Here is a 27,441-nt window from a genome sequence, read left to right as displayed (position 1 = left end):
ATAAACAGTTTTATTTCTTTGACATATTGGCATATAAATGGTATCGCCTTACAGCAAGCATGGAACGTACATGCTTAAAAGGCTTGAGCCGCCATGTAAGAAATCTAGGTGCCCTGGAGCCACCATGCTGTGAGCAAGCCACGCTGCATGGAGAGGCTACCTATTCCAGGTGGCAGATGTGTGAGTGAAGAAGCCTGCACATGATTCTAATGCCCAGCGTCATTCCCAGCCTTCAAGTTGTCCCAGCTGAGGTCCAGATATAACGGGGCAAAGTCACCCCACTCTTCCCTGTCTGCATTCCTAACCAGTGGAACCTGTGAGCATAATAAAATGCTTATTATTTTAAGCCACTAAGATTTGGGGGTAACTGGAACAGCAAGTAATATAAACCTTCCTAACCCACGTGATCTGTTTTCACTACACATTTACTATACATGTAGTTAGTACTAAATTGTTAATAATTATTCATTCTGCCCTGGCTGGTGTGGCTCAGAGGACTGAGTGCTGACCTGCAAACCAAAGGGTCACTGGTTCAATTCCCGGTTGGGGCACATGCCTGGGTTGTGGCCCAGATCCCTGGTAGAGGGTGTGTGAGAGGCAACCACACATTGATGTTTTTCTCCATCTCCTACTCACTCCTTTCCTTTCTCTCTAAAAATAAATAAATAAAATCTTTAAAAAAATAATCCTCCATTCTGTGATTATTTTATTTGTGGTACTTTTCTATCCCAACTAAATTATAAACTTTTTCAAGATAGTAGCTATTTTAAAATATTTTATAATATTCACCTACTGCCTACTTCATGGACGTTTTGTACCTATTACCTTACTCAGAGTGCTGAATTTAGAGTGGCTAATAAGTCATTGATAAACACTAATATTAAGCTTCTCAATCTTAAGATTTTTCTGAGAAGATTAGCATTGCATTAGAAATTTTAGTAGAGAAACACTAATAAGTTGCTTATAAGTAACTTTAAACTAGAACTCATTTTCTACTGCCGTTGTTATTCCTTCATTACACTTGTTAATATTAAATGATTTTAAATGCCTTTTTCATCTAAAGTAGTATTCTCTTATGTAGTTGAGGAGAGACACTATTGGAAGTTTTTAGTGTCTGTCATATGTGGGTTAGGTCTCTGAGTGGGGAGAGAAGAAAAGTCTTTCTCAAAATTCCTGTTCCAGTCCTACTGTGGAGGCAGGCATGCAAATGGAAAGATGGTAGCAGCAGTTTGTTTTCTTTAGCCCAAGGTAGCAGTGAGTGGTAAGTAGTTAGACATTGTGAAAATTGGAGAGGGAGCCGAAAAAAGTATTGGAATGTAGAAATGATATACAGTGTTCTGATTGATCATGTTTACCTTCTCTTACACTGTTCTTTTGAAAATTTCTGAAGGCACACAAACCAAAATACCTAAGTAAGTATTCTTGATTATGTTTTTAAAGTTACAACTCAAATGGCATATCCTCCACAAAGCTTTTTATCAAATAAGTAGTAATGATTTCTTCCTTTGTTTACTCAGGATGCTTCGTTACACCTTTAATGTAGCACTAGTCATGTTTCGTTACGTTGTGTCTCTCCCTGGACTGTGAGATCCTTGAGGGTGGGAGCTGTCTTACTCATCTAAGTGTCTTTATAGTGCTCTTCTTCATAGACACAATACAAATTATATATTAGTTCAGGTTGTGTTGAAATGTAATATGTGACTAATAATGACACCTCAGTACATTCTACCATGTCGGAGTGAGAACCCACCACTATCATTTCTTCTTTTTGTAGTCTCTTAAGGTGGAAGTTTCGGTTATTGGTTTGAGATGTTTCTTTTTTATCATGTAGGCGTGGGTAGCTTTTGTCTAAGTACTTCTTTCTTTGCATCTCATAAGTTTTGATATTGTGTTTTTGTTCATTTATTTCAGAACATTTTCTAATTTCTATCATGATTTCTTCTTTGACCCATTGGTTATTTATTGGAGTCTACTGTGTAATTTCTACATATTTGAATTTTCCAAATGTCTTTCTGTTATTAATTTCTAATTTCATTCCATTGTGGTTAGAGAATATACTTTGTATGATTTCAGTCTTTTAAAGGCTTGTTTTGCGGCCTAATATGCTCTATTCTGGATAGTGTCTCATGTTCACTTAAGAATAATTCATGATTTCCTGCTGATGAGAAGGGTGTTCTGTAAATGTCTGTTAGGTTTTAATTGGTTTATATTGTTGATCAGATATTTGCCTACTCAAATCTATTTTTGAACCCCTGTAGTGATTTTTTTTTCATTTTATTTATTGTAGTTTTCAACTGCAGGATTTCTCTTTTTTTCTTTTTTACATAATTTCTCTTTATTTTATATTATCTATTTTGTGAGGCATTGTTTTTATATTTTAGTTCTTTAGACGTGGTTTTCTTTAGTTCTTTGTACCTATTTTAAATAGCCAATTTAAAGTCTCTGTCATATAAATCTGATGTCTATACTTATTTAGGGAAAATTTCTATAGATTGCTTATTTTTCTGTGTATATGTGGTACTTTCTTGTTTCTTTGTGTTATAAATTTGTTGAAAACAGGACATTTAAAATTATATAATGTGGCAACTCAGAAAATCACTTTCTCCTCTCTCTCTGAGAATTAATGTTTTTCTCCTGGTGGTGGTTTTGTAGCTTTTTTTAAGTAACTGTACGAAGTGGCCACAGAAGTCTCTGCTTGTTTAGCTTAGTAGCCAGCTAATGATTGGACACAATCATTCAAAATTCCCTAAAAGTCTGGGACCAGTAACCCCCCGGGGTCTGCCGAAGGACTGTGTATTGGGGCGTGCTTCAGCGCTCAGGCGTTCGACAGCTCTGCGTTAGCCTTCACTTCCTGCACGCAGAATGCTTCACCGTCAGTCAGCCGTACAGGAGAGCCTGTAGCCTTCTCAGGGCTTTCCTGAGCGTGTCCACAGCCCTAGTAACCGTCTACATGTACATTGCCTTCCAGATTCCCAAAAATACATCAGAGGCTTTCAAAGCCATTTATTGACATCTCATTCCTTAGATTTTCCTTTTGAGCTTTTTGGTTAGCCTATTGTGTGCCCTGTTACCCACCGCTTAGGGCATTTGCAGTGTGAAACAGTTGCTTGTGATTGTTGTCCACCAGTGTCCCCAGGGACTAGGCTTTTGGCACTGGACAAGCCCCACTTTAGGTCATATAAAAACATCCCTTACAGTAGGGTCTTCCAGGGAACCACCAGATAGATCAAATAATGGTAATTCTTTAGGGATATGGCTTTGAAGGAGGTCCAAGCCATTCGGCCCTTGGATGGCCGATAGGCTGTTGGTTTACAGCACAGCTGGGGGATGTTGATTTTCAAGGGTACCACAGAGCTAGAGCTGGGGAGGAAGAGTAGAAACAGAGCATATTAAAATGCCACAAAGCTTGCTTTCTTACCAAGATTCAGCTATTTTTAAAAAAACAGATGCTGTCTGGATTACTACAAGTTTTCACTTAATATCCAGAGTTCTGGAAAAGTTGACTTTGACAAGTTTTGCTGGGTGTTGCTTTTTTGGAGGGGAGAGCGTTTAGAGATCCTTACTCTGCTATTTTTGCATCATTTCCTTTATTTCTTTTCTCCTCCTCTGAGAAATTGACTACTTTTTTTGCCTCTTCAACTCAAAACACCAATAACTATATCTTCTGCGATAATCCAACTTAATTTCTCTCAAGTGGATTGGGGCAGTCCTCTGCCTTCTTTACAACTTCTATTTTTCTGCTTCTTTTTCTCTTAAAATTATTTTTTAGACCTGGGAGAACAATTCAGAGTTAATAAGTCATAATTATCTTACCACATAAAGACAAAAAAGGTGATAGTAAGGTTGCCAAAAACATAGAGTGCTGCCGGCCAAAAGGGTAGCCTTTTTGGACTTTGAATAAATGGCTAAAATATTAGACCAAAGAAAAATATAAAGAAAAATTTAGAATTAAAAAAAACTTGTTTTATTATCTGCTTCTGTAACTATTCCTTATTGTTTGTTGTTATTTTGCCCTGTTTTAGGATGCCCGACATGCGGCAGAAGGAGAAATATATACCAAACTTAATCAGAAAATTGATGAATTTGTTCAGCTTGCTGATTATGATTGGATGATGTCTGAGCCGAATGGAAGAGCTAGTGGTTATTTAATGGATCTTATTAATTTTTTGAGAAGCATCTTTCAAGTGTTTACTCATTTGCCTGTAAGTATAAAATCTTTTCAAAATATTATAATTTTGCTTACTAAAGTATATTTTAGAATTTGATTTTAGTTTGAGGTTTACTTGCTTAAACTAACTTCCTAGCTCGAATGTATTTTCTCTTCCATTATTATAAATAAATGTGTGAAGAATCCTAACTTATGCAATTGTTTGAAGTTTTGGGGTTTGGTTTTCTTTTTTTATTTTTAACTGAAATACCTACAATTCTCTCCCCATGAAAACCAAAATAAAACTGTGAAATTGACAGTGTAGACTTAAATAGAAATAAACGATAATAGGAGTAGTTTTTGTAAAAGCCAGCATGGCTTTTCCACTTAGAAAAGACCAAGAAATTATTGAATATTTTCAGGACAGAGATTAAAATAAAACAGGAGCATTGTTCTATCTTGACATATAGTCACAGTGTATCTATATCTTGAACAATCTATTGATGAAACATAACCCCCAGAAAATGTATAGGGGGACATTTGAATGTGAATAAGCTGAAATATTGGCTTCTTCAGATAAGGAATGCAAAGACCAAAGAGGTTGTGGTGGAGTGAACAAGCTCATATATATTTAGAAATAATAAAACTACTGTTAAAATGTGAATGGAGTCGTCTTCATACAAATAAAATAGAAAAAAGTTATTGACCTTTTCATCTCATGATATATCTGAACACAAAAATAAAGCATGTAATTTGAAGCCTACCCAACTGCTTCCAGCCATCTTTTTTTTTAAATCAAAAATAAAGATTATTTTCCTCATCTTTTACTCTTTCCCTGTCAGGAGTTACTCCAGGGGTTGGTTAGAATAGTTTAAGGAAGGTATTACTGAACAAATTAAGTGAAGAATATCTTAAAAGAGGTTATAATGTGGATCGGTGCCAAAGAACTTTGAGAAGTTTACCCAGAGATGTTATTATATTCCTAACCGCTGTCCCTGAGTTACAAAGGGGAACCTTTATATATATTTAATTTTAAACCAACTAATTTCTGAAAAGCACTCCTCATATAGTATGCATTAAGTAACTGTTGAATTAATTTGAATCCATTGTGTAAGTATAATTCTTCCTGCTTCTGTTCACAAGCAATCCTCAGGAATAAATGTGTGCTCATGTATGCACATCTCCACAAATGTACACACGTCATGTTTTCATGTTGTAATACCTGGCTCATAGGCTAGCATGAGGTGATAGGTAGGAATTTTTGCATGCATGACTGTGGTAGGATTAGGAGAGGTTATATTTTAGAAACATTTGGGGTAAATGTCTCACCTCAGGAGGCTGACATCTGGAGAGAAATCCTATTTTCTCATAGGACATATTCTGGCGACATTGAGACACACTCCTTGCCTAACTACAGTACTTATCTGATATTTTGTACAGTTTTAGGTTAGTCTACATGTGCCATTTTGAATTTTCATGGCACCTAACATGGGTTTTTCTGAAAAGGAAATAAATTTTTATTCAATGTAATCAAATTCAACAATAAATATAGGGCATGACCAAATAAAAAGTATAGTTCACAGTTAAGAAAAGAGAAAGTGGTTAACTATTAGCATAATTCTAGAGCAAAAATACTAAATTATTGATTATAGTAAACTTGAGCAAAAGTTGATAATTATATTAAGGCTTAGTGTATTAATTCTCTGAAACCCTGAAGTTATATAAAATATTCCATTAGATTATTTGCTTTCAAAGAACAGAGGCAATATTATTAAGTGTATTATTTTTCTAAGCAACATATGGTATTATATAAACTACTATTTTTATTTAAATGTTTTAAGCTAAAGATGATTCATTCATTTCAGGTTCCCTTTGACACAAATAGAGACAAAGGGGCCAGTTCTAGACTCCTTCAAACCTCAAAGAAGCCTCAAAAGATATTTATTTATTACAGTCAGTCCCAAGTCATCAATCTTAAGCAGAACCAGCTGTCCTGCTTACAGATATGAGGAGTTAAAATATTGGAGCTAGTTTTAGCCCCATGTGCTGTCCTTGGTTTTGGTAATACTCAGGGAACAATGCTGTGAGTTGGAGTTAATGGGAGCTGTGAAGCCAAGAGCCACTTTTTCAAATAGTTTAAGGATTAGCTAGTACTTAAACTGCATGGTAAAGGTGTTCTCTCACTTCCCTCAACCCTAAAAAGTACCTAACACAGAGCACTTTTAGTTTAAATCTCCACTCTTAGCTTTACTACATATTTAGTTTTTCGTTAGTCCCTATTATTGTTGCAAGAACATATTTTCTCTATCAGAGATAGTTGTGATGTGGCTGGCTGCCTAGTAAAAGTTCCATTAGTTCCAAGAAAGTTATAATCCACCCAATAGAATTTTGTTCTCTGGCACAGTATATGGGAACAGTAGAAATTAGTAGGTAATGATGGTTTTGACAGAGCCCAGGGAGAGAACTTCATCATTTTCACTTTTCCACTACACTGTGGTAGCAGTAGAAGTCTGTAGGATTTGGAGGATCACTGCTGTTTTCACTTTAAATACCTCTATTGATGAGTGAGAGAATTGGTATATTATTTACTTCTCTCACATGTTTCTGTAAGAATCAGCCAGTGCAAGCCTATGCAGGGGATGGAAAAATCAAGGGCTTCTTTGCTTCCATTTTAATTTACCTATTCATCTGCATTTCCCCGTGCTCTAGCAGAGAAGCCAGGCTCTCTACTGGCCATAGGAAGTAGCAGCAAACTAAATAGGCAGTATTTATAATAATCACAGGTATTTCACCATTACTCAAAATATTAATCTGTGTTGCTAAATATAGTATCTGCTTCAAGGAACTTGTCTTTTCATGACTCAGTTAGAGCTAAACACATTTATCTTTATTGTTCTTGGGTGCCAGGGTGTGAAGTGAGGAGCTCATAGGAAGTGCTCTAGAGTCAGAAAGACTTACGTTTAAACCTTAGATTTGTAATTTACTGACTGTGATCCTGGCAAGTTGCTTAACCTTTCTCAGCCTCTTACCTTCTGCAAAATGGGCAAAATGCATTTTCCCAGAGGATGAATTAAAATAGTGTGTAAAGAGGTTGCCTGGCAGGGTGCTTGGCATAAAGTAGATCCGATTAACAAATGTTTTGTCTTCTCCCTTCTTTGTTATTGTTGAAGGTCCTTGAGAGTATTAGTTTTATTTTAATGTATTTTAATTTTGTCTTATATGTATACATATATTTTAACTATTTAGCTGTGGATTCTGTACTTTTGCATTAAACAACCATTTAAAAAATGGTGAGAGAATCACTATAAAGCATATTTATTTCAAATTATTATAGCTTGAATACAGTGCTTTCAGTGGCTAAGGGTCAATGCTATTATAGCTAATGCCATTGAAGTCTGATTAGCATATAAAATAAATATTTTATCCCTATTTTAGCATCCCTATATTCCTATATTATCCCTATATTTTATTCCTATATATAGCATTATTCCTATATCAGCAATTTTTACTACTTCAAATATGTAAACAGCCCTTTTTGTTTCTATTAATTTTTTTCCCTGACAGTTAAAAAATACAGCTAAGTATAGAAGAAAATAAAAATTATTTATTATTTGTCAAAGGATTACTGCTGCTAACATTTTGGCATATATTCTACAGGTCTTCTTTTTTATGCATTTATGACACTTATTTTAAGCCTAATTAATAAGCAAGCTTTAGGTGTTTTATTAAAATAAGATTTTATGTTAGCTAAACAATTAAAAATTAGAAGGATTTAAAACAGCATTAAACATTCACTCACCACTTACATGTATATAAATAGAAGAAATTGTTGAGCAGCTCAAACATATCAAATTTTTCTTTATGATTGCCAGTGGCACTCAGTAACATTTCACTCCTTATGAAATGTTACTCCTATGAATGTGCTCCTAAAGTCCTAACACTGGTTTGCTTCTGGAAAGAACAAGTAACATTTCATTCCTTAATAAATGCTAATCATGTGTTTTGTTAATAAAGATATTTTGTTGATTTATAACCACTGAGGGGTATATGTAAATGGTAACAATTTTTTAAATTTTTTAATTGTTCAAGTACAGTTTTCTGCCTTTTCCTTCCACCCCTCCCCACCCTCCCCACCCCCCAGCCCTCCCCACCTCCCTCCCCTGTTTTTACCACCCCCTTGTTATTGTCCATATGTCCTTTATAATTGTTCCCGCAAACCCTTCATCCTTTCCCCCATTATCCCCTCGCCTCTTCACATATTATTTATTTTATGTGAAGAGATAATACTTTCTTCACATGTTATTATTTGCTAAAGGGACCCATTTTATCTAAATGTTTATACTAACAAATGGCCATTTTTTGTAGTAGGAATAGTAGAAGATCTTTAATGATTAGTGTGCTCATATTTCTTCCTTTCTAGAAACTCACTATTTTATCTTTAGCCATAAAATAATTTTCTGTGCTTTTATTTGCTACAACTCTAGATGTATTAAATTAATCTGTTTGAATTTTAAATACCAAAACTGTTATATTCCCCAGAAAGATATTTTCCTTTTTTTTTCAAATATGCTTAACTTTTGACTTTTTGCATTAATAGAAGTGGTGATGAACAATTAAAAAAGATACTAGGAATAATGAGGTTATCTTTAGAATGTGGTTCTATAATTACATGCAAATATGACTGGGTTTTTTTTTTTAAAAATCATTTTTTGGTTAAAAGTATATCTCACTTTACAGAATAAATTCCTGAAAAGCTGTTAACAGAAAGAACATCAGGATCATTCCTCCCAATACCTTTTGCTCTAAGATTAGAGATGCTTCCAGCATCAGAACTGCCATTAAAATGGCTTCAGAACTGTGCTGGGAAATACACGTTGTGAAAGCCTGCAGTGCAGTCTCTGCCCAGCTGTGCCTTCAGTGACATCACACTTGTAGCCGTAGCAGGAGTACTTAGACCGTGGAAATGAGCAAAGCTTACAAATCAAGGCTTTTTCCCAAGATTGTTATTAAACATTTATTACACAGTTCTAAACATAGCCAGCTTTTAAAATCCCATTGTTAAAGAAAAATTGTTTACTTTTTAATAACTCAAGAAATAGATCAGTATATGCTCAATAATAAAGTTAAAATACAATAGAAGAAACTACTTTCAAGACAGAAAATATACCCTAAATATTATCTTTAAACTCTATATCTATTTCCCCACTGATTTATTTCTCTTTTAAGTTATTTCCCTTTTTAGGTGTTTTTTTGTAGGGTATTTTCCTGGGCTTAATGGTTTGCTTTGGCTATTAGTGTTTTATTTGATGAGCTAATTTAGTATCCTTTATGAAGTCTTTATGCTTCAGACCATAGTCTCTTTCCCTATTGGATGTATCTGGTACCACTGGAATTTCGATTTGCATTTTTTAATTCCATGTATGTAGTACATATACATAATAATAAATCAAGTTGTCTAGAGGAGTTGGGGCTGGAAAATAGCCACTCTCCTTGCCCTTGCCCCACCCCTAATTCCTCTCACTCAGACTACCATTTTTCACCCTATTTTTTTTTATTTCTGTGATGGTTGTCTTAATAAAAAACAGAATATCTAGTGATTCCATGTTACGAAAGATAAGGTACTATTGCTATGTAGCAATCTTTCCTTCCCCTTTTTTCTCCTATTGATTGTAACATTTTTTTACTTCTTTTATTTATTGCTTTTTGTGTATTATAAAATACTTATATTCCTATTTTTTGTTCCTTGTACTTTAGTTAGCACCTTGGTTCTCCTCTATTCAAGGTAAAGGTATTAGCCTCCGCTCCTCCATTTCTCACTGAGTGTCCTGGAGCGCTCCTCCTGAATGCATTTTCTTACCCCAGACCGCACATGGACAGATCTAACCCAGTCCATAACCCAGTGCGACTCATGACCCAGTGCAAATGGTTTTTCATGGGTTTTTTTGTTTGTTTTTTACTCTGGGCTTAGTTTTGCTTTTCTGAATTGCCTTAGTTTTTACCTTGTTATGTGTCTTCATCATATGTGTCTTGCTTTTCACCATGGTTATTCTTCTCTTCTGCTTCCAATTATGAGCTCTTGAAGGCTAGAATAAGAACTCATAAATATTATCTGAATGTATAGATATTGAAAATTCTTCTAAAAAAAAGAGATAAAATTCTTCTTATTGTAAAAAAATCTCATCTAGCATTTGATATTTAAACGTACCCCGCCTATATCTTCTCCTTTCTGTTCTTATTCCTATTATTAAAGTTTAATTTTGATTATTGTAGTTGTCTTCTAAGTTGTTTCTTACAGTAGTCTCTTTTTAGTTCAGTCCATTCTACATACCAGTGACAGATTACTCTTTCTAAGGCACATCCTAATCTTATTTCTATTAAAAAAACTTCAGGGTGTCTTGCTTATCTACTGAACTAAGTAAAAATTCTGCAGGCTAACAAAATATGAACAGTCAAAGCCCACTATTAGAAATAGAATAGTGTATGAAAACAGCTAAATGATTTTCACTGCTAGAAGTTAATTGCAAAAAAAGAATCTTGCTTTTTAGTTGACAATAAATGTACTTGAATCTTATAACTTTAATCCTTTTAGATGTTTATGAAGTTGATATCTCTATTAGGTAAATGCTATGACAAATCTCGATGCAAAATTAAATTTCATAAGTTGTAAGATTTCTGTTTATATAGCATAGCATACTTAAATATTTCCCTCTTGTCAAAGGTTGTAGAAAACAGTGTTTGAATTGCTCTTAATCAGGGCATAGTTGGAAGAAGTAATAATAGATGGCTTTTAGAAGGAAATAGCATGAGCATTTCAGAGGGAAGGCAGGAGATTAGGAAAGAACTATGAAACCTGACCTGTAAGTAACAGATCAGGGAGGTATAAATGGAAATCATTAAAATGGACTCTTCTGAGCCTATAGCCTAAATAGATGTGTATGTATAGTACTCATGTACATATATATATATGTATACACACACACACACACACACACACTTACTAAATACCTTATAACTTCAACAGCTATAAATGAAATAGACAAGATCATTGGTGCAGGCTTCATGAGCAAAGTACCATCTTGCACAGGAAGATTCAGTACTAAAAACAAATGAAAATGCACCATCTGGAAGTACTGCCAGATGGCGACAGAATTCATGTTTAGAAAGTTATTTGAGTTTTTGCAGATAGGAATGGTAAAGTTCTAACAATACAAATACTATCTTCCATTTAACTTGGGTTCCACAATAAAAAGAAAAAATGAAGAAACTTATTTTTCCCCAAGTTAAATAGGCAAAAGTTGAAATGGGAAGAGGAAAAGGGGCTAAAATATGTGAGTAGGAGATTGTTTGAATTGGAATTATGTCTTTAAAATAATTCTCAGATAAGGTCAAGTTCAAGGAGTTCATCATCACCAAGCCCTTATTGTATGAAATGTTAAAAGGACTTGCCTAAGAAAAAGAATATAAAAAACATGTACAGTAAAATGACAGCAAGCTCAGAGTTATTAACAACCACACCTAAAACAAAACAGTAAACAACTAGAACAGGAACAGAAACACAGAAATGGATATCAAAGGGAGGGTTAGCAACAGGGGAGTGGGAGGAGGAGGGGGGGAAGCTACAAAGAATAAGTAGCATAGACAGTAGGTAGAAAATAGACAGGGGGAGGGCAAGAATAGAATGGGAAATTGTAGAAGCTAAAGAACTTATGACACATGGACACGAACTGAAGGGGGGGACGAAGGGGGGAAATGGGACAACTGTAATAGCATAATCAATAAAATATATTTAAAAAATAAAGCCAAATGGAAGCTAAAAAATAATAATTTTCTAAATATTTTATTTATTTATTTTTAGAGAGAGGAGAAGGGAGGGAAAAAGAGAGAGAGAAAAACATCCATTGGTTGCCTCTCATATGCCCCCAACCAGGGACCTGGCCTGCAACTCGGGCATGTGCCCTGACTGGGAATCAAACCAGTGACCTTTCAGTTTGCAAGCCAGCACTCAGTCTACTGAGCCATACCACCCAGGACTGGATTGGGATTATGTTTTATTGTGAGCAAATAAAGAGCAAAAAGGAGTTCAGATCACCTGAGGAGAAAGGAGGCAGTAGGAAAAGATGGTGTCAGAAATTTCCTGTGGAAGCCACAATCTGGTGATGTCCAAGAACCTCTGTTTTGCTTTTTCTTCCTTTGTACAGAGCAAACAGGAATGGAAAAGGGTAAGGAGAGAGCTGATAGGAGAGGTGGAAAAGCCTTGGTGAATTCATATTTACAGGTAGTTTGCAGGTCAGGTGGAGATAATAAAATGTAACAGGCCAAGATGCTGATACATACTTCCAAAAAGAAAACTTACACAAGGTACCGTAATACAAAAAGTAAAGAGAGTGGACTTTGTAAGGTCTCACCAAAGGAGCAGGTTTACATGAGTATTACATATATGGGAGGAATTCAGAAGATGGGCAACAACATTTTAATCTCTTTTTTTCTTCATTCAGGAGGCTTTTAGGCAAGGTAGGAAATCCGTCACGTTTTCAGTCTTTCTACCTCTTGTGGAAATCAGTGCGGTAGATCGTAGCATTGAGCTAAATTCTTTTTAGGCAAAAGGGGAGCATCTTGTAGATGTTGTAAGGTTATTCTTTACTCTCAGAGTATTGTTAAATTTCATTTACAAGGTTGTCTCTAGAAAAAAATGGTAAGGCAATAACTTTGCTTCATCTCTCCCTCCCATTGTGTGTGGGTTTTGTTTTGTTTTAATATAAATCCTCCCTTCACTTGAAACATTTCCCTTATTCTTTTAAAATCCAGTCCCAGGTCCTCCCTCAACTGAAAGTAATGCTAATCATATCTACCCCAATCCCATTTTCATAATGTAGAATGTAGCCCAGTGAAATTACCTGTTCAGAAAACCCTTGACATTCTGCATGCGTATAACCCCAAACTTTGAGAATTCCCCAATTGGAGAATATTGCTATGTCTTATAATTACTTTCAAACAACTAGAACAGGAACAGAGACACAGAAATGGAGATCACATGGAGAGTTATCAACAGGGGAGGGGGAGGGGTAGAAGGGGGAGAAGGTACAGAGTATAAGTAGCATAGATGGTAGAAAATAAAAAGGGGAAGGGTAAGAATAGTGTAGGAAATGTAGAAGCCAAATAACTTATACGTAAGACCCATGGACATAAACTAAAGTGGGGGAATGTGGGTGGGAGGGGGTGTGCAGGATGGAGGAGAATGAAGGGGGGAAAATGGGACAACTGTAATGGCATAATCAATAAAATATATATTTTTAAATGCCATAAAATATTATCGAAAACTATAGACCTTAACAAGAGTTACTTTATTCATGTCAACTAACAGAAGATAGCCAAGCCACACTGAGATGGGGAGGTTGGGACTTCTCATTCAGTCTGAGTGATACTCCTCTCCCGCTGCCCCCACACTTATGGCACAGAGCATGTTGATCAAATGTGTGCCTCTCACCGGTGAAGCCCTACTGGAGTCTAGAGTCATTCTTAAAAGACTGGAACCTAAATATAAATTCTTAGATGATGAAGGCCTACTTTGTGCTGTATTTACATATATGGCTATGTTTATAATAATGTATCAGCCACAAACCTATATATATTAAGGTAGTCAGTTGGGTGACATTTGTCCATTTTACTAATGATCACGTAGAAATCAGCTGTGTTATCTAACCTGGCAACTTCTTTGCAAATTTTAAGTCATACTGGGGTTGTGAGGCAGTACATTTTGATGATTACATAGCCTTGGTAACTCGGAGCTGGATGCTTATGTGAAGAAGTGAGGGTGACTGCACTACCACGGAGCTGTTGCTTTAATAACAGTTCCTGGAATGCTTTGGGGTTTTTTGTTTAATCTTAATTCTATGGCTTGGCCATAGTATGCAATCACCACGCAGAAAATTATAGTTCATCTTTAACTTCCCTCACTTTTGTTACATTTCCCAAGTGAGAGAAGTTACAGGGGCTTAATATTTGTAACAATTCCCTATTTAAACATATGCCTGACTGCCCAATTTGCTGTTATCAAGTAAAGAGTTAGGAATGATTCCTGTCAGCACAAGCAGCACAGACCAGCTTCTGCTTTTCCTGCTGCTCTGGACAAAAGTGCGTGCAGCTTTCTCCATTTTATCTAGATTTCTGATTTTATCAGTAGCTTGGAAGCAGAGGCATTTATTTCTTCAAAACCTTGACCTCTTCTAAACTTGTACTGCTCTGCTTCTCCTCGTGTTTTCTTTCTGCCTATTAAAATTAGTTTGATGGTATCATGGGTCTGCTGTGACAGCAACGATACTTGAAGAAAGCTAAAAATCTGGGCATTACATGTCATCTAAGGCCATGTTTAAAGATTGTTTAAAAAAAGAAAAAGGCTACCAAAGTTGGGTGAGTGCTTTGGTTGGGATAAGGAAGTTTTGAGTGAAATCGCAATGTGCCGTACAGATGTCTTAAAGTTTTCCCAGTTTGGAGAATTTTTTTTCTAACTTTGAGGTGATTGCATTCTATTTAATCTGTGTGTGTGTGTGTGTGTATGTGTGTGATGAGAGGAAGCATTTATGTTACTGTCTCATATCCTTATGATTAGGAATTGTCAGGCAGAGAAAAACCTAAGAAGGGAGAATGGGAATTTGTAATTGCAGGGATTGTGATTAACTGATGTGGTACCCAGTTCTTTTGGGGCTACAGCTACTTACATAAGGACAGAAAGAGAATATGAGAGGAATATAGAAGTGCAAAAGAAGTATTTTGGAGAATGTTGGGGGTGTTAGAGTGAGTATATTTTGATAGGCCTATGAATGTTTTTGGCATAATCTCAAAAGTCTGTCTTCAAGATGGTGTTAGAGTTATTACTAAAACTCACTAAAGGAATTCATCTTGATATTTAAACCTTATAACTCATCCATTCCCTATTATTGGGAATCTGAGACATTTCAGTGCTATAGACTGTTCAGCTAGAAAATAGATTAAACTCTATCTTATTATATAGAGGGAACTTTTTGAATTTTTGAAATCATCTTGGGGAAATTTTCATGTTTTATGCTAATATTTTAGGTATGTTTTATTCCTGATTTAATAACACTCTTTCCATTAGAGCGAGATGTGTTTTAGTACTGTAAAACTGTAGTTAGTGGTTCTGATATAAAATAGAAGTAAGAATAATAGATTTCTTACATTAAAATGTCTACTTTTTAACTAAGCATATTTTTTATATTTCAATAGAGAAGTTATTTCTCATTTTAGTGTTTATTTCACATTTAATGAAAGTCCTCACTCTTTCAGTCTGTTTTCAAAGGAAATAAATTGTTGCTCTTTAGGAGACTGATTCATTAAAATACTTTCCTTCCTCTTGCCTTTCTTCTGAAAGACTATTTCACAGTCTCATAACTCAAATTTATGTTGCAAACTGAGAGGCAGTGAGTTTGAATACTATGGCACTATTTTACTGCTTTGAGTTAAATAACTTTTAAAAATTAATAACTTTAAGTAACCATACAGAATCATAATTAATAAAATTTACTTACCAATGTTAGATTTAATTTTCAAATTGACCGCAATTTAATTTCATTTTCCACTATTTTCTGGCAAGAATTACATAACCTTTTAAAACAAAACCTGCTATCAATTTAAAGAATAATAAATGCAGCAGAGTATTTCTTAGTCCATATATTCCTTTTTACTTAAATAAAAAAGTAGTTTATTGTGCAAAGTTGACCTTTTGTAGGGAATATAAAGGAAAATGGGTTCTCTTGGGATCATTAAGGAAAGTAGACCAATACAGAGAGAATGGTTATGATTTCAAGAGCATGTTTTTAACTTAAATGTACTTGAGAGAATGAAAGCAGCATTGAAAAATGCTTTCAAATAATTACTGTTGAAATCAAACCTTTTTTTTATTAGATCTTTGAAATAAGAGAATGGTGAGACAGAAATAAAAGCTTCAAATGAAAATTTGAGTGTGTCAAATTAGTTTTTAAGCATTCTACATTTCTCCTACTATTATATTAGAGTAGATCTATCAAAACATAACTTTGAAACCAAAACAGTTTTTAGCCATAGTCTAATAAAATGTGTTGTATTTTTGCTATCATGCCATTTTATGATATTTCAAAGGAAACAGTATCTTTAGTAAATTACTTTGGAAATTTGGCTTGACATACAAACAGATGTGTTTTCTTGATTCCTTTTAAAAGAAGGGTTGGTGGTTTGTGGTTTATTGTTCCTGTGATTGGCATTAAAAGCCTTATTTCACAGCTTGCAGCGAGAGACTATTGGGTAAAGAGTGGCTGTGTTCCACAAACTAAATTCAAAAAGTGTCAATCACGGTCTCACATAGGTTACTTAGAGAATGAGTTTTCTTACTGATTTCACCAAATGTCGCCTCATGCTGTCTTTGATTGGCACAGCCTGGCAGGGAGGATGGATGAATCTGTCACCGACTGGTTAATTGTGTTGCTGGTCTCAGTCTGACATCAGGTCTTTGACTCTTAAGTGGCTCAATACAAAACAAATTAGCAGATTGTAGTCATATTTCTCATTCTATATGCTTTGACTTTGTTGAATGCAGTCCATAAATCATATTGACTGACACACAAGTAAATGATGAAAGCTGCTTTTGAGACATGGATCTAGAAAGCAGCACTGTGAAGGTGCCATGGAAGGATGCATATGGTTGACCCTTTGGGAATTTCCTAGGAGCCAAATGTCTCTTTACCACAATTGTTCTTAAAAGAAAAGCTTTGGGTAATGCAGAAAGGATCTAATATGTCAGCAGATTCTCTTTTACAAGTTCCTTTGAAATATAAGAAGTTTGTCTAAGGGTGTTCTCTTTTTGCAAGTTGTTTTTCAGCAAAATGTTAGAGCTGAGTAAAAAAGTAGTTACCTTTAAAACTTTGACAGGTGTTTTTACTTATTTATTGAACTTTGTGTTGGTAAGGGGAAAGAAACTGTTAACAATAGTTGCAATTAATTTTTCAGATGAGGGCAGCAACCATTTCTAGGTGTTTCAAATTTAATAAATGTACTGTTTCCTCAGCCACTTCACTTAATTGTTTTGGCCTTGTTTGTTACAAAGTTAAAAACCAGAGTATCTCTAATGGAAGAGTCTAGTTTTTAAAGATAATTGTAAGACTACTTTGATTATTTTTGTCCTAGAAAATGATATATTATTAAGATCACCAACAATAGTAGCAATAATAGTGTTCAGAAAGGGGTGTTTTCATTACATTAAAATGTATTAAGCTCTACAGGCATCAGAAATGGATTGCCAAAGATATTTTGGGGGGCGTGCAAATATTTGGAAAATTAAAAAATTTCAATATAATAAAAATAAGTATTAGATGAAATTTAAGTAATGGAAAATACAATAAAAATACTTTGAGGATATACAAGATGAACATCAACTGATGATTGCTCATAAAAAAGAATATTTGCGTACATTTTATAGTTAGGAAGTAGACACTTTAAAAAATAATGTATAATCTTTTTAAAAATAAACAAAATCTTGCAAAATAATGCAAAATCTTTTTAAAGAATCTGCACCCTTGCTATTCAGTTTTGAGCTATGCAAAGAAAGAATTTATTTCACTTGAATACTTATGAAATATTTTACAAATATTTTAAACTTCTGTTCTTGAGAACAATAAGCCTGTATTTAATGTACATAATGTAAGAAATTTAATATTAGAATTGTATTAATACATATGTGATTTAAGCAAAAAGCTAAATTTGTGTGTGTGTACATGTGTGTATGTACATGTATGTTTGTGTTATCATGACCCGTTTCCTCTAGATTTGGGGGATAACCTGTTATTCTGTATTCTTTCCATTATTTTTGGTTCCAGTGCTATTGCTATATAGTATTGGTAGCATCTGAACTCATGTTAAATTTGAAAGATCACCTTAAGATAATACCACTTATATTGTATACTATGTTTGCTTCTAAAAGGAATGTAATAGTAATTTTGTTTTGACAATTTTTTAATCTGCTTTTGTAATTAGTATATTATAGTGGCAACATAAGTAGGACATGGAGCTGATTTAATAGAGAAGTACATTAAACCCAAATGCACTACTTGTTCCATTAGTTCACAATGATATTTCCATTAAGTATTCTGAAGCCTATTCCATTGTAATTAAATTACATGCCATTGATTTCTTCTTTTTTCTGCTGTCCCCCCTCCCATTCATATTGATATTATTCTGGTTGGGGAATGGAGCTGCATGTCTCCCAGACTAATTCCTCTTGGGTTTGGGGGATCTTGAAGCATGCTGGGTTTGGCATTGTTTGTTACATTCCTTTTTGGCAGTTCATCAGTATCTGTCAAATATATTGTTTGCATCAGCTTTTATCTCTAAAGTTTTTGATTGAGAAATTGACATTCCATTTCAGATACGCAGTTTTTCACTGTGCATAGTGTGTAAATGCTAAAGACTCATTCATAAAAGTTGCTTGTTTCTCAACTAACTTTAAATGTGTAATTTAATGAACAAATGTAGTTCTAGTAAATATTGTAAAGATGTATTTATGTTCTTTTCTTACTCATCAACTCTATGTAAACATTTTTGTACCACTATTTGTAGCATTTATGTTTGGGAGATATTTTTCGTGATTTTGTAGCTTTCTGGGCCTTTGTGTTAAGTAGGAAGAAAATATACTTATCAAATATCACTGGGTAAATATTTGTTAATGCAGATGAAGCAAAACATGGCACATCTTCCTAAAGTCACTATTTCTAACCTTATTTATACTCTCTGAATCCCGTCTTGTGAGTCAGTCCATCTGAAAATCACATCATCGTGACTGAAGACAGCCAGCCATCCTAGGAGGGGTATTGTACTGGAAAACTTTAAAAGAGTCTCTATATTATTTTATTTTAAGCTTCTAGTTGAAATACAAAGCCTGTTTAAAGAAACAATTAATACTAAAAGTGTTATTTTATTATGATTCAGCTATGTAATCTAAAGGCTAACCATTTAATATTGTCATTTTCCTTTATCATTTTTTAACTTATTTATCTTTAATGGGGAAGGAGAGAGGGAGAAAAACATCGATGTATGGTTCCCTCTAATGCATCCCCTGCAGGGAACTGGCCTGCAGGGTACCTGCCTGCAACCCAGGCATGTGCCCTGACTGGGAATCGAACCGTGATCGTCTGGTTCACAGGCCCGTGCTCAATCCACTGAGCTACACCAGCCAGGTCGTTTATCATTTTTGAGATACAGCCTTAATTAAGGTTTTCAGTGAAAGTTCATGTAGTGTTTTAGGAACTTATAGTAGCAACTATTTTCTAATGATATATATTTAATGAAAGAAACTCACAAATACTTGTAGTTTACCTAACTATGTATTTCTAAATTATCCATTAATTTAATTTTTTCCATTTTTAAATTTATGTTTAATTACAATGGAATGTAAAATCTTCATTCTACAATTTTTTTATTTTATAATATTTTTATTGTTCGAGTACAGTTGTCTGCCTTTCCCTCCTGCAACTTACTTTTTAAAAACTTAATGCAGACCTGTAGATGATCTGAAGTCACATTGGTAGGCAAGCCTTTTATTTTCTTACTAATTGAAGCTATGCTACAAACTAATGTTCTGATTAGAAGAACTTATGACAGGACTTCCGCCAAGATGGAGGCATAGCTGGAAACACTTTGCATCCTTGCACAACCAAATCTAAAAATAATAAAGTTCTAACAATAATAAACACAACCAAACCACACAGAAAATCAACAATACGGAGTCCGAAAACAATGAAATGCTCAGCTAAACTGGTAAGAGGGGCGAAGCCAGCAGCAGAGCAGGTTGGCCAAAAAGATCCCCAACCTGGGGTGGTGTGCAGGCAGCCGAAGGTGCCGATCCCAGGTGCGGGCTGGCTACGGGCAGACACAGGAAAGAGGCGTGGCTGGCTGTCTGCAGATAAACCAGTGAAGAGGCAAGCATTGAGACCGAATGGCGCAGGGCGGCGGGCTCACACATTTCCACTCAGATAAACAGGCGGGGTGGAGAGGACCAGACCGCCATTGCTCCCTCTCTGACCCCGCCCCCACATATAGCATCATAAACCAGGGACCTGGGTGGCCCCGCCCTGGTAAACAACTAAGGCTCCACTTCTCATACGTAACAGGCACAAACAGATAAAAACATGGCTTAAGAACAACTCAGAGCCCCAGAGCTGATAAATCTAAGCAACCAAGAAATTGCCAAACTTTCAGATGCACAGTTCAAAACACTGGTGATCAGGATGTTCACAGAACTGGTTGATTTTAGTCACAAATTAGAGGAACATATGAAGGCTAAACTAATTGAAATAAATGGAAATGCACAGAAAACCAATAGTAATGGAAAGGAAACTGGGACTCAGATCAAGGGAGTAGACCAGAAGGAAGAAAAAAATTACCAAACAGAAAAGGATAAAGAAACAAGAATTCAAAAAAATTAGGAGAGGCTTAGGAACCTCCAGGACATCTTTAAACGTTCCAACATCCGAATTACAGGGGTACCAGAAGGGGAGGAGGAGCAGCCATGAGTGGAAAACTTATTTGAACAAATAATAAAAGAGACTTCCTTTGAACAAATAATAAAAGAGACTTCTCCATTCTGGCAAAGGAAATAGACTTCCAGGAAATCCAGGAAGCTCAGAGAGTCCCAAAGAAGTTGGACCCAAGAAGGAACACACCAAGGCACATCATCATTACATTACTCAAGATTAAAATGGAGGAGAGAATCCTAGAAGCAGCAAGAGATAAGGGGACAGTTACCTACAAAGGACTTCCCATCAGATTGTCAGTGGATTTCTCAAAAGAGACCTTACAGGCAAGAAGGGGCTGGAAAGAGGTATTCCAAGTCATGAAAACCAAAGACCTACAACCAAGATTGCTCTATCCAGCAAAGCTTTCATTTAGAATGGAAGGACAGATAAAGTGCTTCTCAGATAAGATCAAATTCAAGGAGTTCATCATCACCAAGCCCTTATTATATGAAATGTTAAAAGGACTTACCTAAGAAAAAGAAGATAAAAAATATGAACAGTGAAAAGACAGCAAACTCAGAGTTATTAAGAACCACACCTAAAAAGCAAATTAAGAGGATAGCTAGATCAGGAGTGAACCATAGAAATGAAGATCCCATGGAGGATTAGCAACAGGGGAGTGGGAGAAGGAGAAGGGGGGAGAAGGTACAGAAAATAAGTAGCATAGACAGTAGATAGAAAATAGGGGGGAGGGTAAGAATAGTAGGGGAAATACAGAATCTAAAGAACTTGAGACACATGTTCATGAACTAAAGGGGGGGAATGGTGGGGGAGGGGTATGCAGGGTGGAGGGGAAGGAGGGGGGGAATAGAACAAAAGTAATGGCATAATCAATAAAAAAAAGAACTTATGACAAAGTATGTTTTGAATTTTAGGTACAGTTTAAATGATAATAACTAATTACCCTGTTTATTAACTTCAATTATTCTGGCTTGGTTAATTACACAAAGGAGAGCTTAAAGAATATTATATAAATAAAATGTTCTGTCAATATGAGTTATTTTGTGTCATAAATGTCATATTTAATGAGTTTTTTAAAATACTTGAGACATTTCAAGAGATCTGAAATAATTGTTTTTACTTGTACTTTAATTTTCCTATGTACAGCTAGAGTTTTAATGATATTTATGTCCTGAGAGGGTCAAGTGAACAAGAGTATTAACTTTAATTCCTTTGCTAAATGGCAGGCATAGTCACTCTGAATCCAGAAATAGAAAGACCAATAATCACTATTGTATCCCCCAAAAGGCAACAAAAGAATGCCAGGTATATAATTTTTCTGATACTTTATGAAGTATTTCTATGTTTGTTTATTTTTTGGTTTGGATATTTGTTTTGAACAGGGGAAAGTTGCCCAGACCGCGTGCATGTCCGCCTGCCAGCATCTGTCAACATCCTTAATGCAGATGCTGTTGGACAGTGAATTAAAACAGATAAGCATGGGAGCCATTCAGCAATTTAACCTAGATGTCATACAGTGTGAATGTAAGTACCTTAGTGGTTAAATCTCATGCATTTCTAAGAGTCTATATTTAAATTAAATGGGGGGGAAAGGGTATGTGGTAGGATAGTTTGGAAAGAAGAAAAGGCCTGATAGAGTTAAACTTTAAACAGCTTTAGGAGCAGCTTCCTTCCAGGAAGAGAAAAGTGTCTCAGCTTCACATCTGGGGCCCCTGGAGAGGGGCACTGAGGTGGCAGTCCAGACAGGGGCCATTAAAAAGATGGTGCGTTTTTCCCCTTATTCCGTCTTCTGCTCATTCCTTGCCAAGACCTAAATGTTTGTTATAAACAAATGAACTTATTCTAAGTTCATCATTCTTATTTTCCTTGTAAGTAACTTTTTAGCTACTTGCTGGAAGGATGAGCTTAGGACCCTGCATTCCAAGTGAAGCTTCTTTTATATTCTGAATTTTATGTTTACCTTCACCATTGTTTTTCACTTTATTTTCTTTAGGTAATGAGGTTAGCAGATTCCATAGTCTAATGTTGACATTAGCCAGTCAGCTTCATGACTGGATATGCTAGTTGGTTATTAGCCTTGTCATATGTGCTTCTGAATGTGGGTGTATCACCCTTAAATTACAACTCTTTAAGTGCAAAGACATCTTTATGTGCATGCAGCAGTTATTAAGCAGTACTTTCAAATGAGTGGTATACTGATTCAGTGATGAAAATCTCTGGTTGACAATTCAGTCAGGCACCTTTGTTAATAAATTGAAAATCAGTGGGGCACAAGGATTGTAAAATACTTGTCTGAGGCAGATTTTGCAATAATATATTCCGTGTGAAAGACATTAACAGAGTAAATGTCAGCAGATTGCATCTGAAGCAGGAGTGACAGATTTTCAAACAAATATCAAGTATTTGCCCACTTTATATATGGCATTCTCCTTGGAAAAACCATAATTAATATTAAAAAGAATAATTATGTGGGCTCTTTGATCAAAATCGGTTGTTTATTACACACAAGCACACAATAAATTCAAAGCTTTTAAAAACCTATTATTTTTTAAAAAAGAGGAATCCTATCTACAAAGCAAAAGAAAGATAGTTTTCCCTAGGGAATAGGAGAGTTCATTTCCTTTCCTAAAAAGCACTTCTAATTTTCTGTAATTAGAAAACCTTCATTATATTTATTTTTCAAAATAAAAACTAGTATTTACAAAATATTTATTTTGTATTTACAAAAAGATTACCAAAGTAACATTCTTTTTTTTACATGTTTACAAGCTCAAAGTAATTGTTATTCCATTCTGTAAATAGTTTAAAACTGATTTCCTAAAGTTCTTCCAAAGTTGTACTATGAGATCATCCCTGTGTGACATTACTTATATAAATATCTCACAGAAATATTGCTTGAGGCATTTTGTATTATCATATCTTCAATGTGGATTCAGATAATTAGGTGGTTGAATTGTTTATTAGCATTTGGTTGTGTCTTCTCAATTAGAGTTTTTGTTCAAAAATGGAAATTACTGTTTGGCTAGGCAACTTAGGTTGTTTAGATCCTCTCTCTGTTCTTTTACCTCTCTCCACGAGGGGCTAGTCTAACTGTACTTAAAAAAAAAAAAGGCACATTAAAAACCACATCTCTGCCTCTCTGCCCTGCCATAAGACAGCTGCTACCTTTTGTTACTTTGGGGGTGGTTACTAAAGGCCCCTTTTTAAATGCTTGTGTTTTCTTAAAGGACTAACCTTCCAGCCCCCCTTCTCACACAACCCTTTATCTACCTTGAAATCCTCTCTAAATAACCCTACTGGGTTATTTGATCATCCAGTTGGGGGTATTGACTACTCATCAGAAAATAAGTTTTCACACAATACATCACTCTTCCCATTTCTTACGTTGAGCTGAATCACTGTCCCTAAACTTCTCTTAACAGATCTAGTTCTACGCTCGGGCTAGAATCACTGTGAGTCTATATTGTGCCTTTGTGCAAATTAGAAAAGGCTCCTCACTACAGGGAAGTTGTCCTCCAGAGTTTTCCCCTATGTGGGAATTAGAAAACGTTTACCCTTTTGCCCAACCATATATACGGCTTATCAAGTGAAATGTGAGCTAGATTTCCATCTTCCCTTTCCCTGCTCTTCTCCTTAGCTGGGCAGCCACGTGTAGTGAGCAGTCTGACAACTGTAGCATTTCCTCTTAGATTCGTATGGAAGAAAACAAATCCTCATGCTCAAGGATGAAAACTGCTCATATATAGCCTTTTGAATCTTCTGACAGCCAGAAAGCAACAGTTCCTCTTAATTGTTCTCAGTGATATGACGGTAGATACAAAGTTCTTTGAACAAACTGGTTTGACTACCTTCTGACTAATTGTCTGATATCCAAAGTTGAATACATAGACACTCAGGTGTGGGGGAACCAGCACAGTATGAAGCTGGACTGTTAAATACATCATTCTATATTCTGGACTTTGTCAGTAAAGCCCAAATGTTTACTGTCTTTTGTGGTTGCCATAGTATACTCTTGAGTCATTGAAATGATAATGTTATAAAAATCTCTGTTTCCCTTTTTGCTATTGTTAAGCTCTGTTTTTTCTTCTCCTATACTCGTATATTGCTTTTTGTTTTACAGTTTTAAGATTATCCTTGTTAAATTTTAAGATTCATCTCATAACTAGCTGATTGAGGTCTTTTTTTGAAGATGGGGAGCCCACAACCCAGGCCTGTGTCCTGACTGAAAGTTGAACCAGCAACCCTTTGGTTCACAGCCTGCACTCAATCCACTGAGCTGCACCAGTCAGGGCTGATTGAGATCTTTTTATATCACAATTTAATATCATCTACAGATTTGTAATCACACTTTTTACATATTTAAGGTCATTAGCAAAATGTTACATAACCTGATGTCTATAACCTGAAATACAGTATATCAGGTGTCCTCAACACACGGCCCCCACCTGAGCAGTAGCAGTCTCACTTGTTAGAAATGCAGATTCTTGGACCCCACCTGCTGAGTCGGGATCTCTGGGTACAGGGCCCATCAGTTTCTCTTTGACTGGGCCCTCCAGGTGATTCTGATGCAGAGCAATGTTGAAGAACCGCAACGTTAAGTGGACCTCCCCTTCATGTTTACTTAGATCCATTATTAAGACTTTTTAGGCCAGTTGGTAATTCCCTAATTGAATCTGATAGTTTTGGTCAGTTATGAACAACTTTGTCAGATACCTAACTGGAGATAGGGATAATAATGGCCATTGATTTTTCCTCATACACCAGTCTGATTGGACTTTCAAAGAAGAAACTTATACTGCTCTATTTCATAAAACCATATGGACTCATAGTAATTACTTTCTCTTAAAAGAGGCTTAGAATCCATTACTTAAAAGTCTGTGACTATTCTTTAGAATTAACATAAAATCCTACTAGTCAGTTTTATACTAGCAAGAGAGTCATAGTCCAAGGAAGTCAGAGATCTGGGATCGGGAACTGGAGACCATGAGCTACCAAAGATCCTGGCAACTCAAAAAAGGCTTCAGTCAAAGAATTTAAGCAAGAAGAGGTGAGCATGAAATATAAATATCAAGAGTGGCCTTTATTCTGAGTTATATTTCTTTTTATTTGGTTTGCTTAGAAAGCAGAATGTGCCCTGGATTGTGTGGCTCAGTGGATCAAATACCAGCCTGTGAACCAAAGGGTCGTTGGTTCAGTTCCCAGTCAAAGCACAGATCTACCAGGTCCCCAGTAGGGGCACGTGAGAGGCAACCACACACTGATGTTTCCCTCTCTTTCTCCTTCCTTTCCCCTCTCTCTAAAAGTAAATAAATAAAATCTTTTAAAAAATAAGGCAGAATGTTTATTTTTCCATCTTCTTACTGTGTAAAAACAGTATACATATATTTCCCCCGCCTCAGAATGTCACACATAGAAATAAATAGCACCTGTAGCCAAAGTTGGGGAGATGGAAAGTTGGAAATAATTTAGTTCCTCGCATCATTCAGCCAAATGCCTTTAGTTTTTGTTTATTTTGTTTGGGGGAGGTTGTTTATTTTGTTTTGTTTTTTTCTGTTGATGGCAGAATTAGCACTGACCCATCTGTGTGCTTACTTGTTTTTTCAAACAATGTGTTGGTGCCCCTTTGCTGTGTGATGCACATACTTGTTGAGTTAAACTAGCTTGTGCTAAAATTTCAGTCTGTAACTGAGTTACTTTTCATGGAAATTTAGCTGATTTATGGGAAGATTCAATATTTAAGGAGAACCTATTATCTGTAATAGACTGGAAAATCAAAGATGAGTCAGGCGTCAAAGATTTCACAGTCTATTTGCTAGGGGAAGAGACAGACATGTTAATAACCATAACAGAACATAAATTCTTCTAGAAGTATATATTACTTACAGAGAGGGAGCAATTAATTCCACATGCCATGGGATTGAGAAGCTTGACTATAATAGCAGTAAAATTTGAGCTGGATCTTGACAGATGAGTAAGATTGCATCTAACGCAGGGAAGGGCAGTCTGAGCAGAGGGAATGGCATAGGCAAAAGCACTGTGATGATAGAAGCTTAGGGACTCCTCAAACAGGCTTGTGTGTCTAGACTACAGATGCATTGGAAAAGCATTGAAAGATTTGGCTGAAAAAAGTTAAGACTCCTGAATGCTTTATTTAATAAGCAATGGAGATCCACTGAAGCTTTTTAATTGGGGCTGTGACATGATGAAATCTTTGTCATAGAAGGTAACTTTGTATCATGTGGAAATTGAACTAAAAAGAGGGAGATACACAAGTAGCAAAACCTGTTAAAAGACTATTGAATTGAGCTGGCTGGTAGCTCCGTGGGTTAGAGCATTGTCCTCATACTCCAAGGTTGCAGGTTCAATCCTTGGTCATGGCACACACAAGAAGCAACCAGTTATTGCATCTATAAGTAGAATAACAAATTGATGTTCCCCCCTCCTTTCCTCTCTCTCTAAAAATCAATAATTTTTTTTAAAGATTTCCGAGTTTTTTTTAAGACTATTGAATTATCCCATGTGAAGGATAAAAATATCTTGACTTTGGGCAGTGGTAATGAAGACAATAGCATGGATTCCAGACATTTGGAGGAAGGAAAACATAAAATTAGTGAATAAGTAAAGGTACAATTTGACATGATTAAGGTGGTTTGAATGAGAGAACCACAGCGGAAGAGACCTAGAAAGGTGGGGTGTGAAGAGAGAAAGAAAAAGGGATAGAAAAGTTTTAACCACAAGGATAGATAGTTAAATTAAATTCAGCATAGAATTTATAAT

The 27,441-nt window shown here is 35.5% G+C and overlaps 1 protein-coding gene across 4 annotated transcripts in view; it reads left to right on the top strand.

Moving 5' to 3' along the window:
* EXOC6 (exocyst complex component 6) overlaps nt 1-27,441 on the top strand; it is a 164,983-nt gene that overhangs the window by 98,659 nt on the left and 38,883 nt on the right. For 3 of the 4 annotated variants that reach the window (XM_037156602.2, XM_037156601.2, XM_037156604.2), the window contains 2 exons: nt 4,023-4,202; nt 22,047-22,188. In XM_037156602.2, coding sequence (XP_037012497.2) covers nt 4,023-4,202; nt 22,047-22,188 — 322 coding nt within the window. Of the gene's footprint in view, nt 1-4,022; nt 4,203-22,046; nt 22,189-25,783; nt 25,942-27,441 lie in introns of those variants that run through there. The other variant, XM_037156603.2, reaches the window with a different exon arrangement.

The sequence above is a fragment of the Artibeus jamaicensis genome, unplaced genomic scaffold (genome assembly GCF_021234435.1).
Source record: "Artibeus jamaicensis isolate MK-2021 breed Jamaican fruit bat unplaced genomic scaffold, CSHL_Jam_final contig_332, whole genome shotgun sequence".
Taxonomy (NCBI): domain Eukaryota; kingdom Metazoa; phylum Chordata; class Mammalia; order Chiroptera; family Phyllostomidae; genus Artibeus; species Artibeus jamaicensis.
This window is presented reverse-complemented; position numbering and strand designations above follow the sequence as displayed.